Raw genomic sequence first — 19,809 nt, 5'->3', positions numbered from 1 at the left:
TTACAACAATTTTTTATATATTTTTTTGCCCCATATACACTTCATAAATTTCCAAAAATAAAATACTTTTAGTATTTAAAAGAAATATTACTTTGACTGGTGATTTTTATTTTTTATTTTTTCCCTCCTGTCTTTAGGTTTTCTGAGGAGAAAAATTCATAAAACAAGAAATAAAATTGGTCTGGCCTTAATATTTTTTGTGTATTTTGCCCTGTACTGTTGTTGGATTCATGTTTTAGACAAGCTGATTTGTTGAGGTTTTCGATGACAGCAAGATTGAAATAGTTGTTTTGTTAACGGAGAGTCATTTGTCCAGTCTTTACACATTCAAATTTGTTATTGTTAGTTCTTTTGTTAGTATTATATTCCTTGTGTATTGTCCTACCAATGTAAATCATGTATTATCCTGATATAACAAAATGCAAAAATTTGAAACTAATATCAAAAGCTATAAGCGAGTAGCTTGCAGCCACTTGTTTCAAGCTTTAACATGTACAATGTAAATTGGGGGCTCAAGGTTCCTGTATTGAGTGATTTCAGGTTTTGTTACATTTATCATGTTTGTTTATTTTGATTAAAAAATGTAATGCCTAATTTCTCTTGTGTCTTTTGTATCAGGGGTCATGTGCTGACCTAATGGTTTACGGTGATTCACGATGGTGGGTTTGAACCCTTGTTTTTGCTGAGGTTTCTCGGTTTGTCAGCACCCATGCTTGTGGCGGGTTTCACAAGTCACAGAGATCAAAGACCTGCAACATGGTGGACATGCTGTGATATAACTGGATCACTGTTTGAAGCAGCATTTAAACAAACTCATCCACTTTGATGCCTCCAAATTTCCAAAAGATATCGGTGACGATCTTCTTTAGAACTGATCTTCAGCAACCCATGTTTGTTGTAAGAGGCGACTAACAGGATTGGGTGGTCAGGCTCGCTGACTTGGTTGACATGTCATCGTATCCCAAGATCGATGCTCATGCTGGTGATCCCTGGGTTGTCTGGTCCAGACTCGATTATTTACAAACTGCTGCCATATAGCTGGAATATTGCTGAGTGCAGCATAAAACTAAACTCACATTGACTCCAAATTAACATACAAGTGAACATTCATACCAGTACATCTGACGGAAGTTGGAAATATGAGGCATTATATTGTGGATAATTTTTAATGTCCTTTAGTTTCTGAGCACTGGTGGCATCTCCACCCAAAATGATGTATCATTGGGGGATATATTTATTTTTGCGGCAGGTCGCTTTACCTGAGATTAAAAATACCAAATGGAGGTACCAGAGAAATGAAGCAGAAACGAAGCTGCCATCAGATTATATTTTTGGGTTGTGAACACCTAACCCATGAGTGTGGGTTTTGTCTAGATTGATACACAGCTGAGACATGCACCGTTTTGGAGGGGCGGTGGAGTAGCTGAGTGGTTAAAGCGTTCGCTCATCAAGCCGAAGCCCCGGGTTCGATTCCCCATATGGGTACAATGTTAAGCCCATTTCTGGTGTCCCTGGCAGCGATGTTTCTGGAATATTGCTGAAAGTGGCGTTAAACCAAAGTCACTCACTCACCGTTTGAGGCTTTCCTTCTTTGTTAGGCTGACATGCTGTGACTGGAATACTGTTCAAAGCGGTTTTAAACCCAACTCACTGACTCACTTTGTGGAGTGTTTTCAGGTCTTCAGGCACAGATTTATCAATTAGAGTAAATGATCTAATTTAAAAAAAAATAATTATTTGTTGTTAACGCCATACTCAGCAATATTCCAGCTATATGGCAGCAATGACTAAATAATTGAGACTAGACGAGACAATCCAGTGATCAACAAACAAACCCTATAGTCACGGCTCATACATTATTCATTCCCTTATATATTTCATTTGTATACATAACAGTAAATATATAGAGATAATATTGTCCTGAGAACTAGCCAGCTGGGTGTCAGATGTGTTTGATTGTCTCCCTGACAGTCATGTGTCGTACAGAGAGTTGATTACACCGCTCTGGTAGTCATGTGTCCGTACCTGCGACAGTTGACAGTAGCGGCAGCAGTGTTGGTGTTGTCTGTGTACAGTGTCAAGCTCGCAGTCACACCAAAGGATGTGGATACTGTGACGTTCCTGCTGACGGTGCATGCGCCATGGAAGTGAGTTTACCTTCAGCTTATTATGGGTGAAGTCTTAAGGCAGCTATTTTTATGATTTATTTGTAATATGATAAATACCCTTGACCGGTTCACAATTCCAGTTGGGCATGTCGAGCCCAATGTTACGTTGTACAGAGTTGCGTCCCTTAGGCATCTGGGAAACATATATCAATGTTCTTCGTTTGTCAGTACCATCCTCAAAAAGTGGTAAACTTCTAAGACGCTTGAGGCTTTCCTCTCACACAATCTTCCAAAAAACGTAAAGAGTAATGTTTAAATGAACCAACAACCAGAAGCTTTCGTTGCCACATCGTTACAACTGCTGTATAGGTTCAAAACATGTTTTGCCCTCGAACACACAAATAAACACACAAATGTAGACACGTAAATTATTCCATCTGCTTACATCTCTTATGCATGCAAGCAACGTCTGATTTAAATGTCCCAATTCCCCTTATCATGTTTTTAGATTTGCCAGGACCATACCCTTGCTCAAGTGTTCCTCTAAGCACTAAACATCTTATACCTTAACCACTTACAGCTTGTCTTCAGCGTGACCATCTGTGGTATAACTGGAATATTGTTCACAGTGACGTTAAACCCACCTACTCACTTTGTGAATGAATACCAATATCTAACACATGAAGATTGGAACAATGGAAGTGTAATACTCCTTTTCGTACATAATGTAGTCAAGTTTACCCATAACGTTCCTACCACATTTCCCCAATGTCTGCAGCGCCTGTTTTGCCTCTGTGGAGACGCCAGCAATCCTCCCTAACAAAGACTGGCACACTGGCAAACACGTGGACATCAACGGTTGTGATTCTGGGCCACTCACTTTCGTCATCCGCAACAACTCCAGCCCTTATTATTACCCATGCACTTGCAGCAGCATGGTAAGAATGAGACATCTTCACTACAATAGAATTTACCAATAAGCCAGGATCAGGCACCAACCTAACAACCCAGCAAAGACCCCCACTGACTTATTCTGTCTGAACCTAACTGTGCATTCGCTCCCCCTCCTTTGCAGGTGGTTGATGTGACATTCTACTCCGCTGATGTTCACGCCATGCCCCCCACGTGCAGTATCTGCTGGAACGGCACCTACCTCACCCCCCACACCATGTGGGCCAACGAGTCCCTGTTGCCCGGATGTGAGACGTCAGACTCTGTAGAGGGCTACCACATGACTTACTACTGGTTCCATATACTGTCCTGGAGAACTAAATAAAACCATAAAATCATTCTGGATGTCTCAGATTATTATGTAATTGAGTCACAGGATGTTTGGTGAGACCCATCAACACCAGTAGGGTGCCATGAAATTAAGGGTCATAATCAGAATGTATCTCGGGTTCGAACCTTGACCCTAGGATCCTTTAAAAGATCTTCTATGGTTTACATTTATTACAATCCAATATCAAGATTGAAGGATCTGTTCCACTAGGCACATTTTGAAGTAGGTCATAATGAGTGTTGATAGGTGAGTGTTTCATAAAAATGACAACTGAAACAATTTACTACATCCCCTAGATCCAATAAAACAACAGTGTATTTCACAACACTATAAAACATACTGAATCCTACCCAACACAATTGAACGAAGTAGATCCTGCTGAACACAGTTGAACGAAGTAGATCCTGCACATCACAGTTGAACGAAGTAGATCCTGCACAACACAGTTGAATTAAGTAGATCCTGCACAAACAACAGTTGAACAAAGTAGATCAGGAAACAGTTGAACGGGTAGATCCTGCACAACACAACTGGAACCTCCTGCACAACACAGTTGAACAAAGTAGATCGTGCACAACACAGTTGAACAAAGTAGAACCTGCACAACACGGTTGAACAAAGTAGATCCTGCACTACACAATTGAACAAAGATCCTGCACAACAATTAAACGAAGTAGATCCTGCACAACACAATTGAACGAAGTAGATCCTGTACGACACAATTGAACAAAGATCCTGCACAACAATTGAACGAAGTAGATCCTGCTCTACACAATTGAACAAAGATCCTGCACAACAATTGAACGAAGTAGATCCTGTACGACACAATTTAACAGGTACATCCTACACAACACAACTGAACGAAGTAGATCCTACACAACACAACTGAACGAAGTAGATCCTGCATGACACAACTGAAAGAAGTAGATCCTGCACAACACAACTGAACGAAGTAGATCCTGCACAACACAACTGAACGAAGTAGATGCTGCACAACACGACTGAACGAAGTAGATCCTGCACAACACAATTACATGTGGTACATGCTGGGGGACAGCATGAAACCAAAAACTAACTTATAGACTTGTTTTTGTCGTATATGCCGTCGGTTGGTGAAACCAGGGATACTCTACAACTCCTTATAGAGTCTCCCTGGTGAAACCGGCCCTGAACCGCGCTGTTTACTGATGGAAGACAGCTGCATGGGACTGAAAAATGTTTTAAAAAAACCTTGACAGGGCTTTAGAAATGAAAAAAGAACAATGTTCGATAACTGGCTAGATGTCCCATAAACGAAAGAAAAACGTTAAAAGCGGTTAAAATACAAAGCTAATCCATCCCGAACCCAGTCTGTCATTCAAACCCTGAAACAAATACAGTATACCCGATATGCAGCCCATGCAAGTTTGGAATATGTGGTAAGTCTAGATTATCATATTTTCTGAAAATGAAGAAAGCCTAGGCTCCTATATATTATCTTATGAAAACATTTAGAAACAGTTATTTTTTCCTGTAAATATATACGTTAATCTATCCCGCACCCTTGACGGTGAGAACTTTCCGTCTGTTTCCACGGTCTACAATGCCAAGGTCAGGTATGTTGTACTCAGGCCGTACTGCTGCCATAATAAACATACACAAGGGTTCAGCCGATTCAACACATGTTCAAGATGTATCGTGAGTTCCGGTTATCGGTGTTCGTGACGTCAGTGTTGGTGCTCTCCGTGTGCAGTGTCAAGGTTGACGTCAAACCAGAGGATGTGACGTCACTGACGTTTCTGATGTCAGTGCATGCACCTTGGAGGTAGGGATCATGTACTTACTATAAATTAGACATCGAGAAGACAGTGGGTGAGTGACTTCCTTCAACAATATCCAGGCATTATCGCGGCGAGGGTCGCTAGATAGACCATGGCTCCACACTTATTTTAAAAAGTTGAGATTGGAACCTGAAGTCTTCGGTTTGATTTGGAAGAGCCGCCTTGCCTTTAACCAGTACGCTCTGAAGTAACATTGATGTATTAGAGTGAGTGAGTTGAAGTAAGGTACACGTATGTTGTACTAAGGTATATTACCTGCTATTGTTAGGCACATACCCATTGTATAAAAGTAAATGTTGTATTAAGGAATCTTGTAAGGTACCTCCTGAGGTACTCTACCCGCTATATTATGGTGCAGATTTGTGCCACTAAGGTAAGATGTGCTGTACTCCGGTGCCGATCTGATCTAGTCAAATCTACACGTAACGTCTCTAAAATATTCCCCCAACAATGTCAACAGCAACTGTATAGCGACCGTGAAGACGCCGGCAATCTTCCCAAACGAGGACTGGCGAAACGGCACACACGTGGACGTCGGCGGCTGCGACTCGGGGCCGCTCACTTTCGTCGTCCGCAACAGCTCCAACCCCGACTACCCGTGCAGTAGCAGCAGCATGGTATGAATGAGACATCTTGACAACAATGGAATTTACCAGTCAGCCAGGATTGGGCACCAGCCTAACACCCCAGTGAAGACTATCCTTCTGAACCTTCCCTCTAACCGGCCTTCCCTCTAACCTGCCTTCCTTCTGAACCTTCCCTCTAACCTGCCTTCCCTCTAACCTGCCTTCCTTCTGAACCTTCCCTCTAACCTGCCTTCCCTCTAACCTGCCTTCCCTCTAACCTGCCTTCCCTCAAACCTGCCTTCCCTCTAACCTGCCTTCCCTCAAACCGGCCTTCCCTCTAACCTGCCTTTTCCTCCTAACCTGCCTTTGCCCCTTAACCGGCCTTCCCTCTAACCGGCCTTCCCTCTAACCGCCTTCCTCTAACCTGCCTTCCCTCTAACCTGCCTTCCTTCTAACCGGCCTTCCCTCTAACCGCCTTGCCCTCTAACCGGCCTTCCCTCTAACCTGCCTTCCTTCTAACCTGCCTTCCTTCTAACCTGCCTTCCCTCTAACCGGCCTTCCTCTAACCTGCCTTCCCTCTAACCGGCCTTCCCTCTAACCTGCCTTCCTTCTAACCGGCCTTCCCTCTAACCTGCCTTCCCTCTAACCTGCCTTCCCTGTAACCTGCCTTCCTTCTAACCGGCCTTGCCACTAACCGGCCTTCCCTCTAACCTGCCTTCCTTCTAACCGGCCTTCCCTCTAACCTGCCTTCCCTCTAACCTCTTCCTCTAACCTGCCTTCCTTCTAACCGCCTTCCTCTAACCTGCCTTCCTCTAACCTACCTTCGCTTCTAACCGCCTTCCTCTAACCGGCCTTGCCCCTAACCGGCCTTCCTACTAACCGGCCTTGCCCCTAACCTGCCTTCCCTCTAACCTGCCTTCCCTCTAACCTGCCTTCCCTCTAACCGGCCTTCCTTCTAACCGGCCTTCCCACTAACCGGCCTTGCCCCTAACCTGCCTTCCCTTTAACCTGCCTTCCCTCTAACCTGCCTTCCTTCTAACCGGCCTTCCCTCTAACCGGCCTTCCCTCTAACCTGCCTTCCCTCTAACCGGCCTTTCCTCTAACCGGCCTTCCCTCTAACCGGCCTTCCCTCTAACCGGCCTTCCCTCTAACCGGCCTTGCCCCTAACCGGCCTTCCCTCTAACCTGCCTTCCTTCTAACCGGCCTTCCCTCTAACCGGCCTTCCCTCTCACCGGCCTTCCCTCTAACCTGCCTTCCTTCTGACCGGCCTTCCCTATAACCTGACCATTTTGTTACTGTAGCCTTTCTATATCGTCGTGGCGTTGAAGTAGCCTAATGGTTAAAACATCCACTGAAGATCGGGGTCCGAATCCCCACGTGAGTACAGTCAGTGAAACCCATTTCTGATGGCATTGTTGGAATATTGCAAAAGGCAGCATAAAACCATACTCCCTAACTGACTCTACATCGCCTCTAATACCCGACAATGTCTTCACTACATCTTAACTGTGCTCATACCTCCTTATGGGACCTATGCCTTCACTTCGACATAACACCGACCCCTACCACCCCTGCAACAGCAGCGTGGTAAAAACACGAATATGAATAAGTCCAAACAGGGGCCTCCCCACTCCCACACCGTAGGACTTACGTCATACTTCGACCCGTGAAGATCCGGGTTGGAATTGGTCTTCAGCAACCCATGCTTGTCGTAAAAGGCGACTAACGGGATCGGGTGGTCAGGCACGTTGACTTGGTTTACACATGTTATCGTATCCCAATTTCGTAGATCAATGCTAATGCTGTTGATCACTGGATTGTCTGGTCCAGACTCGATTATTTACAGACCGTCGCCATATAGCTGGAATATTGCTGAGTGTGGCGTTAAACAACCAACCAACCAACCAACCTCATACTTCGAGAGAGGTGGCTGAACACTCATTTTCAACTCTTTCCAGGCTGCATTTGAACTAAATACACAAGCTGGGAGGATAATGTTGTGATTGTTGTTCTCTGTTGATGCAAACGGGCCATCAATATACTAACGCTTAGTCTCTAAATATATATAATTTTGATCGTAACAAAAAAACAAACAAAGGAGCCCCAGGGAGACCAGAGATTCAGCCTAAACCTGGGGAAATCTAGACTTGCTTCATTTAGTAGACTAACAGCTAGTCTCTGAAATGAACATATTTTACAGAAACGTTTTTACATTAAAATCATAAAACAATAAAAAGGAGCCCAGAGACTTTCTTCATTTGTAGTCTAGACTTGCCACATTTTTTAGACTTGCGTGGGCTTTCTTGGATATAATTGCTTCAGGGTCTGTACGACAGACTAGTCATTTAGAGCTATAGCATTGTAGAGAGGGCTTGGCAGTAGGAGACAATGTGGTTCAGGGACTGTGAGACAGAGTAGGTGATTTGGTATCCCTTTCTGAAAAGAGCAGGTTATTGATTACTGGACGACCTATTTTTTTAATGAGCAAAGTGTCCATATACTCTATGACTATTCTTTACTAAAATCGCGTCAACATGCATCTGTTTGTTGCAGAATGTTGGTGTGACCTTTTACTCCTCTGAAGTCGCCGCGTCACCCCCCGCGTGTGTCATCTGCTGGAACGGCACCTACCTCACCCCCCACACCACGTGGGCCAACGAGTCCCTGTTGCCCGGATGTGCAACCTCGGACTCGGACGAAGGCTATCATATGACTTACTATTGGTTTCACATCATGTCCTGGACAACTAAATAAAACTATAGAACTGGCGGTACAATGTCGTCGTCTAGCTACAGATTCCAATCCCAAACTCAGATTATTTTCTTCAACTGTCATTCCTTAACATAAATAGTAAACATCATCGATCTGACTCACCCAGGCCACGCCTCCCACATTGTGGGTCAACCGTTTAACTTTCTGCGGGGTGACTGCAAACCAAGTACTGGCTGTGAGTGAGTGAGTGAGTATGGTCTTACGCGGACTTAAGCAATATTCCAGCGTGGGACACCAGAAATGGACTTCTTAAACAACTCTTTCCAGTGATGGTTATAAAAATAGCAAACAGCAAATATTGCTGGGTACAGGGTACCCTGCCATCTACCGTACTGGTATTTATGAAACTGTTCCCGATTTTGAGGTATTTTGCAATCGTGTTTACTACTTATGTGAAGGAATGACAGATGAAGAAAATCGTTCTCATTTAAAGACAAACAGACTGTACCTTGAAACCAGATAACTCGTCGACTTTGCCTTGTCTTTGGATCAGACTACAGTTTGTACCCGTTTGGTGGGAGATCACTCATACACAATGGGACTTTATTTATGCAATACAACCTTTCTACGTATGGACAGTATGGACTTATGAAATGAGGTTAAGAGCTTGTCCGTTGTATCAAAGTACATTAATTCCTGGAACATAAATACACTGCTATAACACGGTCTCTGCGCATGCGTCAGGTCTTATCGCGTTTGTCTCGGGTTTTGGTTGAGATTCCTTATCTATATCTTTGTCACCATGTATTTAGCTCTGCTCCTCACATTACTGGTTGTATGTTTTGTGGAAGGGAAAGAGGATTCAGTAGACCTGTACGGAGATTTGGATGGGAAGGTGGGGATCAAGTTTCTTGTCACTGTGAATGACACCTGGGACGAAAAGTAAGTTGAGAGAGAGAGTAAGTGGAGTGACGCTGAAGAGAATGAGTTGAATGAGTGCCGTTAACTTCGATTGGTTGAAAGGAGAGGCGTTATAACGAGGAGTACATGAATAGAGTGACGTTAACGTGGAGTGATTAGTTCGACGTTGACGAGGAGGTAGGTTGTAGGGCGACGTTGACGTGGAGGTAGGGTGACGTTGACGTGGAGGTAGGTTGTAGGGCGACGTTGACGTGGAGGTAGGGTGTAGGGCGACGTTGACGTGGAGATAGGTTGTAGGGCGACGTTGACGTGGGAGGTAGGGTGTGGCGGGCGACGTTGACGTGGGAGGTAGGGTGCAGGGCGACGTTGACGTGGAGGTAGGGTGTAGGGCGACGTTGACGTGGAGGTAGGGATGGAGGGCGACGTTGACGTGGAGGTAGGTTGCAGAGCGACGTTGACGTGGCGGTAGGTTGTAGGGCGACGTTGACGTGGAGGTAGGGTGTAGGGCGACGTTGACGTGGAGGTAGGGTGTAGGGCGACGCTGACGTGGGAATAGGGTGTAGAGATAGGGTGTAGGGCGACGCTGACGTGGAGGTAGGTATGTTGTATGGGCCACGTTGATGGGGGTATGTGAGCACTCGTTAACTTGCAGTGAGCGTGTGGGTAGAGCAGAGGGAGTAGGTAGAATGGCATTGATGTGTGGTTGGGAACAACGTTGATGTAGCCTAATATTAATGATAATTAGCGTACTTTTATAGCGCCTCATCCACATCACTGAGGGACATGCTCTAAGCCCATAACATATATACAGGTTCTATGTACAGGACTGTGTGAATTGAGTGAATAGATTGACGTTGACATGGTGTGGTTGAGTATAGTATGACGTTGAGTTAATGTGAGTTAAAGCGACGTTGACATTACATGGTGGGTGAGTCAGTGTTGTGGTGGTTGAAATGGCACTTTCAAAGTGTGGAAGAGTAGAACGTGTACAATGACAAGAACGAGTGAAAGAGTGGGTTAGGGATTTGTCGTGGAAAGTTATATAAAGTTATTACAATAGTAGTTCATTCTCATGTGATGTTTAAACTATGGAACACATCTATTTCACAGTGGATGCATTGACCCATTGCGACCCCTATGTTAATATCCGGGGTCAAATACAACCTATCAGACGCCATTTCTGTCGGGTCATGTGACCGAGGTCCTCTCAGGTTCAACGTCCAGCAGCTGCAGGGACAGAAGACGTCCATGGTGTGGTATAAGCTTCATATTGCTGGACAAGCTCAGAAGGGGACGGTGTGGTTACTATGCTAAAGTTTAAAAATGTTATCATAATGATAGCACACCTAAAATGTATAGTACATAAACAGAGATGGTCAGACAAAAGTAGTATTTATATCCTTTGTGTCCGGTTCACTGAACTCTGTTTGTATCTATATATTTGTCACGGGGAAAACTGAATGTCATGTGATGCCTTATATCCCTCTATCTATCTAGCAAGTCTCGGCTCGCTAACTTTTTTGACACAGCTCATCGTATCCCCGTTGGATAGATCGATGCTTATACTGCTGAGCACTGGATTGTCTGGTCCAGACCCGATTATTTCCAGACCGCCACAGCGTTAAACAACAAACAAACGCCGGTTCCGCCATCTTCCCACGTGACGTTGGTAACCAGGCAACGTTAACATTGTCCCCTTTCTGTCTACAGCAGGTGGATCTGACCTTCTATTCCTCCGTTATAGAGGATGCCTCACCCCCTACATGCTCCCTACAGTGGAACGGGACTTACCTGGTCCCAAAATCAACGAACCCACGTGAGTCGCTTCTCCCCTGGCTGCTTCACCATGGACTCACGCGAGGGGTATCACATGACCTACTACTGGTTCTACATCTTGGAGTGGGCCTTCTATTAAACTTCATTTCGCATAACACTATTCCTGTTTGTCCTTTCTTGTATGTTCATTGCTTTGTCTGTTAATGAGAATAAGATCAATATTAAGTGACAATATGTCTCTTACATACTGACAGCTGTTTTGTGGGATTTGAATTCCCTGTTGTGACGTCGTAACAGCTGTGCATCTATAAGTGTTGACTGACGTTATTTGACAATCTCTTGATACAGGTGCTTACAAACTTTGTGAGTCTGTGCATCTCAGGATGAAGGTGTGCTTGTTTACCTTCCACCTATTATGTGGCCGTTTTTTCTGTCATAGAGTGAGTGAGTGAGTGAGTGAGTTTAGTTTTACGCCGCACTCAGCAATATTCCAGCTATAGCTACTTTGTCACTCACAGTTTGCAGACTAGAGCTGCGCATTTCTCGAGTCACAAGATATTGTAAATAGTAACTAGGGCGTGCATCTTTCCAACCCGGAAGTACGTTCAATGATTTAGGCTCAACACGACCGGGATGCGGTGTGATCTACCAACTGATATGTGGGCATGTTAAAGTCATGTTGCATACCATTCACAATTTCATGCCAAACCTCTCTCTCTCTCTCGCTCTCTCTCTCTCTCAATGGTATATCACACAATGCTTTCATTGCTGCTTTTACAACACTAATGCAGTTCCAAATGTTTGTACTACAAATAATAAGAGTTGTTAGAAACGTGCAGATTGCGAGTTCGAAAAGTATATTTCAAAAAGGTCAGTCAATTATGATACTGACATCGACAATACCAGTGAATGGTAACAAACTCCCACCTCCTAACCCGTTATCTACCTGTGGATGACAAACCTGTGTTACACAGGGATGTGTAGTCTGTCTCACAGTCCCCGAACCACATTATTTTCCCTACTGCCTAGCCCTCTCTGCAGTGCTAAAGCCCTAAATAAAGCAAGTCTAGATTTCCTCAGGTTCACGTTCTGAATCTGTGGTCTCCCTAGGGCTCCTTTTGAATTTAAATGGGCTTGTTTGTTACTATCAAAATTATATATATTCAGAGACTAAGCATTAGTCTAAGGGACGTGCTGCGATCCCCTCTCGTGCTACGATGTGAAACAGTGTGAGCACCCAGACTGTACTTTAGATGAACCAGTAACGCATACTCCTCTGAAGTCTTAGTAACAAACGTATCAATGAACGAATTGTGTTCCACCCTCGTTTAAGCCTGGTGGTTACATTTGTTTGAGTGGCATTCTAGAAGTTGGTGGTATAGAGATGACAAAACTTTAGGGATATCATATGCTTGAAAACGGTAAAAGAATCTATACCAAAACATCGCCATTGCGAAAATAAAGAAGTTGATCATCCATAACGTTTCGTCATCTCTGGCTGCTACACTTGGTTACAGAGAAAGTCACAATGTAACAGTAATTGTGTTGACATGAACAGGGAATACTGTATTCGTGGGATACCATAGAAGATAAACGAGTTCCTTTAACACGGTATCTAATGGGTGGGTGTGTTAGTTTGATCACCCAATTCAAATGACACATGTAAATATGAAGAGCAATGTCTGTTTGTTCTAAGGAAATACGTCGTCATATGAGCGAAATATTCATTAACGACGTAAAACCCAATTTCACCTCACCTCGCCTCTAATGAAATACATGTACTGTTGCAAATCCGGTAGCGTATGAACATTGATATGTACTTTTCAACGTTTGTTAAGTATCACGTTTTGATGATATCAAACAATCATCCAGCAGATAAAGATTAAAATATCCCGGTACACGATGATAGGTAACCCCTACTGGACCTGTTTCAAGATGAACGAGCTGTAGATTGCCTTCTCCCAACATCCTGTCTCCCAACAACTGTTCAGGTTTGTTACTTCGTTATGTAACGTCGAAATAAGCAATATTCCAGCTATTTGGCGGCAGTCTGTAAATAATCCAGTCAGGACCAGACAATCCAGTGATCAACAGCATGAGCATCGATATATGCAGTTGGGATACGATGACGTGTGTCAACCAAGTCAGCGAGCCTGGCCATCCGATCACGTTCCTCGCCCCTTAACGGAATGCATGGGTTGCTGAAAACCAATTCTAACCCGGGTCTTCACGGGTTCCAACAGCGCTACAGGAGCCCAGCAATGAAGAGCGAGACAATCATCCATTGGCAATCGGAGATGATGGCGCCTGGATATAATCTTGTGTGTTTTGAAATATGGGTCTGTTTCTGTGATTTGCTGACGTTTCAATTTCGGTCAGATACTTTAATTTTGACATGTCATCTGAGTGATTATTGCTCACATGCTGTTTGTCATTGTCATGTCAGACCACAGACTTCACGCCATGTTGACTGTGGTTATCTCAACACATAAACTCGATTAGATTATTTCCTTAAAAAGGTCATCAATAACATAGAGAAGCATACGCTCAAACATGGACGATGTGAACATGTCTGTGTACACTAGTGGTGGTCCGATTAATTGAAATAATCGAAGATTGGTCGCAGTGACTAAACGACCAAGCAATCGATCATGTTTTCTCATAATCGAACACAAACAATTCTTAAACACTTGTTTTCATAAACAATATTTTTCACAAGGTTGTTTTTGTCTGTTACATTTCATAAGCACTACAAGCTCGTTTCAAGTCATGATTGAATTTATCTTAAAGACTCCAAGAAATTTATGCTCCTGGCATACTAGTCATCCTTTAAAGAAGTGAAATTTTGCCAAAACACCCCAAAAGAACTACATGTTTTTTCCTTATATTTTTGTGCATTAACAAACATTAATGACGCTAACCAATTTTTTTCAATGATTGATCGGTTGTAATAAACCAATCATCAATTATGAGATTTTAACCAATTCCCAACACTAGTGTACACCTTTTAAATTATCAAGTCATTACTGATTTTATTTACCCATTATTGTAGAACTAATTCCATCTTTTTATGTCCATTTCAGTCTTTTATACACGACTGAATAACTGGTCACTGTACATTCTTGCTATTAGGTGTGCTGTTATGGCAGTAGCAAGGATCAACTTCAATATTTACGTTTAACTTCAACTAAAGATAGTTTAAGTGCATGGAACAGCTGCGATCACTCAACACAACGCCAAATAGGGCGGGTCTCCTAATCTCAGGTCCACATTCTGACGCCGCCCACATCCTCGCGGTGCATTGCTCGGTTTCCCAGACGCATCAGCAAGTTTATCCGGGAAGTGATGTCAATGTGACGGCAAGGGAAGAAATATTATCTGTATAACACTGCACTGAAATAGAGGATAATGTCAGTTACGACTTAAAGCCGAGAGCATCGTCACTATTGTTTTACAACAAAGATCAACAATATCACTCCTCACATCTCGGGTGTCTTGGGCGCCAAGTCTGAATCCAGGTACACGTTTTATAAGTACAGCCGTTTTATAAGTCCCGCCGTTTTAACTGGTATTAGACAATTCCATGTCAGGGACACCAGAAATGAGCTTCAGACAACGTACCTGAACATGGAATGTGACCTGGGCGTGGGAGGGAACGCTTTAACCACTCGGCCACCTCACCGCCTGACCAAACCACCAAAGCCTTGACACCAGATGAAAGGTGTGGATTCGAGGGTCTAAGAGATCAGTTCGGACATATGTACCCAAGTAGCGTCTGCCACATCTGGCCTACTAGTGTCACTGACTGACTGACTGAGTTTAGTTTTACGCCGCTTTTAGCAATATTCCAGCAATATCACGGCGGGGGACACCAGAAATGGGCTTAACACATTGTGCCCATGTGGGGAATCGAACCCGGGTCTTCGGCGTGACGAGCCAACGCTTTAACCACTACTAGTGTCATGTTGGGATGAACGTCGTTGTTTTCTGACGCTACACTCATGTCCCAGAAGTCCAGGTAATACACATAGTGTGGTGTCTCTGTACCTCCACGGTGTTCACTGTGTAGTGTTGTAGTCGGCCGTGTCTCCTGTCTGTATTCACGTAGTGTGGTGTCTCTGTACCTCCACGGTGTTCACTGTGTAGTGTTGTAGTAGGCCATGTCTCCTGTCTGTATTCACGTAGTGTGGTGTCTCTGTACCTCCACGGTGTTCACTGTGTAGTGTTGTAGTCGGCCATGTCTCCTGTCTGTATTCACGTAGTGTGGTGTCTCTGTACCTCCACGGTGTTCACTGTGTAGTGTTGTAGTAGGCCATGTCTCCTGTCTGTATTCACGTAGTGTGGTGTCTCTGAACCTCCACGGTGTTCACTGTGTAGTGTTGTAGCAGGCCATGTCTCCTGTCTGTATTCACGTAGTGTGGTGTCTCTGAACCTCCACGGTGTTCACTGTGTAGTGTTGTAGCAGGCCATGTCTCCTGTCTGTATTCACGTAGTGTGGTGTCTCTGAACCTCCACGGTGTTCACTGTGTAGTGTTGTAGTAGGCCATGTCTCCTGTCTGTATTCACGTAGTGTGGTGTCTCTGAACCTCCACGGTGTTCACTGTGTAGTGTTGTAGCAGGCCATGTCTCCTGTCTGTATTCACGTAGTGTGGTGTCTCTGAACCTCCACGGTGTTCACTGTGTAGTGTTGTAGTAGGCTGTGTCTCCTGTATCCCTTTCTGTATTCACGTAGTGTGGTGTCTCTGCACCCTCCACGGTGTTGACGTACTGCCTCGGAGCCATGGCGTATTGGTGATCGACGTCCTCGTACGCTGATGTAGAGGCGTAAACGTTTGTAGTTTGGGCATCTGAGACAAATAACACTTCAAATGTTACTTCAAGTACGGAGTGTGTTTTATGACATTTTCGTTTGCGTCACTCGTGTCTTAGCATGTTTAGTGTACAAAGCATTCTTGTGTTTTTGACTGTCTAAGTCATTCTCGTTCTTGTTTTTGTGATAACATCATGCATGCAACACCTATAACAAGGCATATTCCACACCTTTGGTCTTGTTCTTGTTGTGCGTCCACAGGGCGACGACAACGACAGTGACGACGCTGCCGAACACAGCACCGCCAACAGTTCCAGCTGCTACGTAGACGCCACTGGAGGAGGTAACACACGCTGTAAATGGGAAACAACAGTCACTGTCCTGGGTCAAAATTCGAATTTTGTTAGGGCTCAGGGCTCACGCTACCAGAACAGAGTCGGAATTACAATCAGTGAACGGTTTCCCAACACGTGGACACAAATATCTCCCCGAATCTGTTGTCGTGCTGTATGAATGAATACTACAGACATTAATGACCATAACAGTGTTAAACTGAGTAGATGTAACATTGCTCAAACATACTACACAATCTAAACAATAAACATAAAACAACATGGTAATCGTTTAAGTGTATATACTTTATTTTTATAATGTATGCAATTTCAAACAATGTGAAAACGTATCGCTCCAGTTGTTTTAAGTCACTGCATATGTTTAACTGGTCAACTACACAACATGAAACAGTATATGTAACTCTGGTCAAGTTATACAACATTCTCGGTGTCTGCAATGATGCTTAGTTCTGTGACAATCTTGTAGGTTGAGCTCCTGATTTCAGGAAGCGATATTGATAACTTTTAACACTTGATTCACTTTTCTAGTACTTTTTTTGTTATTATTATATGCCACATTTCTTTAGCACCCTATATGACCTACTTCCAGATCACTCTAAGGCGCTTCACAAGTTGTTTTCCCCTCGATTATCGGATGTCAGTCTCAAACGTCACATTGCATTATCAATCTCAACTCCCTGGGGCATCATACAACTCTTGCAGCCACTAGGCGCACCGAGTTAATGTGACTTTCGCATCTTTACTCGGTACCCATTCACAGCTGGGTGGACTGGGACACATAGTCACAGTACTTTGTCCAAGTTTACTGCACATTGCTGCACTCGCAACTAAGTGTTTGCACGTATTCATGAGGCCACCATCTGGTCATCTACCAACGGATTGGGTTGTTTAAGTACTGTACACTAGAGGTTGTGACAACACTGAGAGAGTTTGCACACAGAGTTGACTCCGAGGTTTTTACACCCGGTCACAGGTGGGCTCGATCCCGGCACCTCAAGCTCGTTGGATCACTAGCCTGGCGCCTTAGACAGCTCGCCCACCACGCCCCACGAAATATGTTTTCTGTTTTACTAGTCCAGCAGATCTGGGTTTTATCTGAAAGTAAAGCCAGTGTCCGTCACGAGCGTACCTGGACACTGCCGTGTCGTTGTCACAGGGGGAGTACTGATGGACATACTAGTGTCACCTGGGGGAATTATTGACGCCGACGATGATGATGCTGTTGTGGTTGTTGTAGAAACTGTAGAAACTGATGCAGAGTGTGTTGACTGGGGAACAGTCACATCTGAAGCAAAGGGGGACAAGTTAATAAGTACCAAAAGGTTAAAACTTTCCGTCTTAGTCACATTCTGTTAGTGAGCGAGTGAGTGAGTGGTTTACGTCATTAAAGGTACAATGTCACACAATAGTTTGGCCTATATTATATTATTATTTCTTTTTAGAGAAGTGTGGTGTGATATAGTGCCTTATCACGGACAATAATAAGTTTCTGCCCTTTTGGCATCCCACAGAAATTTACTTAGTCAATGTGATAGCATGATTCGGCTGCTATTAAATCATTCACGTCTATAATACGTACACAGACCTTGTGTGCATATTTTGCATTTGTGTACACTTTAGAATGTATTATTAGGGTAGAAACATGGCTCGTCTTCTGCTTGCTTTCGGCACTCTGACAGAAAATACACAAGGTCAAGTCCACTGTTGAAGTACCCCTGAGTAAAGAGCAGTATCCTTCATCTGAAACACCAGTCTGTTTATTTCCTTGTGAAGCATTTGACTGTTCCTTGGCAAGCCTTACATTTATTTTTCCCTAATTTGTGTATGCCAGCTACGTATATACCGCTGGCTACGTATATACCGCTGGCTACGTATATACCGCTGGCTACGTATATACCGCCACTGATGACCTCTCCTGGTACACACACACACTGCACCTTTTGAATAAAAAAGTACAAGCAGTGCGCCAACAAACAAAATCCTCTGGCACAAAGATTCCTAAAACCAAATATGTGATAGCAAAGTCTTTTAGTACAGCCTCGATCCTTCAGTCATAGCAATGGCTTGTATGCATATACTTTCCACTTTCGCCTTCATCTTCATACTATGTATTTGACACATTATCGGATAGGGTTCCCACCTGTTCCTGTGATTTCCTGAACTGTTCTGTGGGTAATTATGTTGCTAAAATCATTAATCAACCTCACTGGATGAATGAAAGCAGTTTCATTTGATACATTTGACATGCATGTGAAGCGGTATAAAAGCATTCGTGTGGCATACATGTAAAAACGCCTATCGCATCCTGTCACACTCATTAACCTTTGAAGTAATTATGCGCTTATTATGCAAATTTTGTGATCTAAACAGTTTGCCTGGAATATAATTCTGTCAACAAAAGGAAAACATTCAGCCTTGCTTTGCATTTTTTAGCCAAAATGCTTGTAAAAAGTAGCTCTTCACGCAAAATCTAAAAGTCGCTCCATAAGGGAAATATTTGCAAAAATACAATTTTTTTCCTTCAGCATTTCCATGAAATCCAACATTGTGAAATCCTTTGGTAACATTATTAATCAATATATTGTAAAAAGAGTTCATTGTATGGATGGAGAATGATAAATAAAACACTTTTTAAAAATTTGAATTTTGCACTCATTGACCTTTGACCCCTATTTGTGACCTAATTAGGCATTTTTGAGCTTAGCAAACAACAGATTCGTATTCAGCACGAAAAACTACCCTAGAAAATGCTATTTGCTGGCTTTTACTCAAAAATGCCTCATGCATCATTAAACTCCACATTTCTTAGAAATTTGACTAGACGATAAGCGGGTGTGTTGTGACAGGCGCTGACAGTCTAAGGGAGATAACTTTAGTTACCAGAAGTTAGAATTAATGCAGACACTATCATTGAGTTGGGATATATTAATGTTGCACGGCAACTGGTAAGTAAATCTACATTATTGAAGCAGTTTTGTACATCTCACCAGGATATCTGGTGGTTTCAGATTATGTTGATGTACAGATATTGTAGAAACAGCCGTTTTGTGTCTGGTTACAGAATGTATGTTGTAAGAGGCTGTGCTGAAGTTTGATCTTTCAGTTGGGGGAATGTCCAAAATGATGCATGTCTTGGGTGTTTATTTTGTTGTCGACCAACGGCTTGGTGCTGACAAATCTAATGATGTAATGTTGTTGCTGATAATGAACAAAGAAAACACAGCGCCTCACATATCGCCATCGTATTGCTCATCTGAGTGTTGACATTATCCACACACTGCCACCTGGATCCATTGTCTGCGGCGGAGTTGATCCTGAGAGTCACATTGTGTTGTGTGGCATCACAGCTCACATTGACCCGACCTAACAGATACCTGTTGAAGATGTAATTGTTGGCTACATCGGGACTGTGTGAACCTTGTGTTGTGGAGATGACTACTGTATCTTCTCTGCTCCACTGT

At 43.5% G+C, this 19,809-nt stretch overlaps 2 protein-coding genes and 2 long non-coding RNA genes across 4 annotated transcripts; 3 read left to right on the top strand and 1 right to left on the bottom strand.

The window, feature by feature from the left end:
- Positions 1–1,954: 1,954 nt before the first annotated feature.
- Positions 1,955–3,398, top strand: LOC124257036. The gene is made up of 3 exons (XM_046691009.1): positions 1,955–2,147; positions 2,887–3,046; positions 3,184–3,398. The coding sequence occupies exons 1-3, from the start codon at positions 2,014–2,016 to the stop codon at positions 3,382–3,384; spliced, it is 495 nt and encodes a 164-aa protein (XP_046546965.1). The 5' UTR covers positions 1,955–2,013; the 3' UTR covers positions 3,385–3,398.
- A 2,289-nt stretch (positions 3,399–5,687) lies between these two features.
- On the top strand, positions 5,688–8,545 carry LOC124257075. Its single transcript, XR_006893181.1, has 2 exons — positions 5,688–5,827; positions 8,330–8,545. It is a non-coding gene; the product is annotated as an uncharacterized LOC124257075 (long non-coding RNA).
- A 710-nt stretch (positions 8,546–9,255) lies between these two features.
- Positions 9,256–11,342, top strand: LOC124257064. The gene is made up of 3 exons (XR_006893179.1): positions 9,256–9,430; positions 10,520–10,660; positions 11,120–11,342. It is a non-coding gene; the product is annotated as an uncharacterized LOC124257064 (long non-coding RNA).
- Positions 11,343–15,854: 4,512 nt separating this feature from the next.
- On the bottom strand, positions 15,855–19,787 carry LOC124257043. Its single transcript, XM_046691020.1, has 4 exons — positions 19,580–19,787; positions 17,478–17,633; positions 16,226–16,348; positions 15,855–16,032 (listed from the first exon to the last, which is right to left on the bottom strand). Exons 1-4 carry the CDS (start codon positions 19,599–19,601, stop codon positions 15,860–15,862), a joined length of 474 nt encoding a protein of 157 aa, XP_046546976.1. The 5' UTR covers positions 19,602–19,787; the 3' UTR covers positions 15,855–15,859.
- Between the last annotated feature and the right edge of the window lie 22 nt (positions 19,788–19,809).

This window comes from Haliotis rubra, unplaced genomic scaffold (assembly GCF_003918875.1).
Source record: "Haliotis rubra isolate DU_JTF1 unplaced genomic scaffold, ASM391887v1 Scf1169, whole genome shotgun sequence".
Taxonomy (NCBI): domain Eukaryota; kingdom Metazoa; phylum Mollusca; class Gastropoda; order Lepetellida; family Haliotidae; genus Haliotis; species Haliotis rubra.
The sequence above is the reverse complement of the archived record's forward strand: the minus strand, read 5'-3'. Positions and strand labels throughout refer to the sequence as shown.

Bases quoted from the DNA above. Each gene is read 5' to 3' on its own strand.
- LOC124257036 (XM_046691009.1), top strand. From the start codon at position 2,014: ATGTGTCCGTACCTGCGACAGTTGACAGTAGCGGCAGCAGTGTTGGTG. The intron at 2,148-2,886 runs GTGAGTTTACCT...CAATGTCTGCAG, and splicing joins ACGGTGCATGCGCCATGGAA to CGCCTGTTTTGCCTCTGTGG. The intron at 3,047-3,183 runs GTAAGAATGAGA...CCTCCTTTGCAG, and splicing joins CATGCACTTGCAGCAGCATG to GTGGTTGATGTGACATTCTA.
- LOC124257043 (XM_046691020.1), bottom strand. From the start codon at position 19,601: ATGAGCAATACGATGGCGATAT. The intron at 17,634-19,579 runs GTGAGGCGCTGT...CCTTTGCTTCAG, and splicing joins GAGCAATACGATGGCGATAT to ATGTGACTGTTCCCCAGTCA. The intron at 16,349-17,477 runs GTACGCTCGTGA...TCCCATTTACAG, and splicing joins AACGACACGGCAGTGTCCAG to CGTGTGTTACCTCCTCCAGT.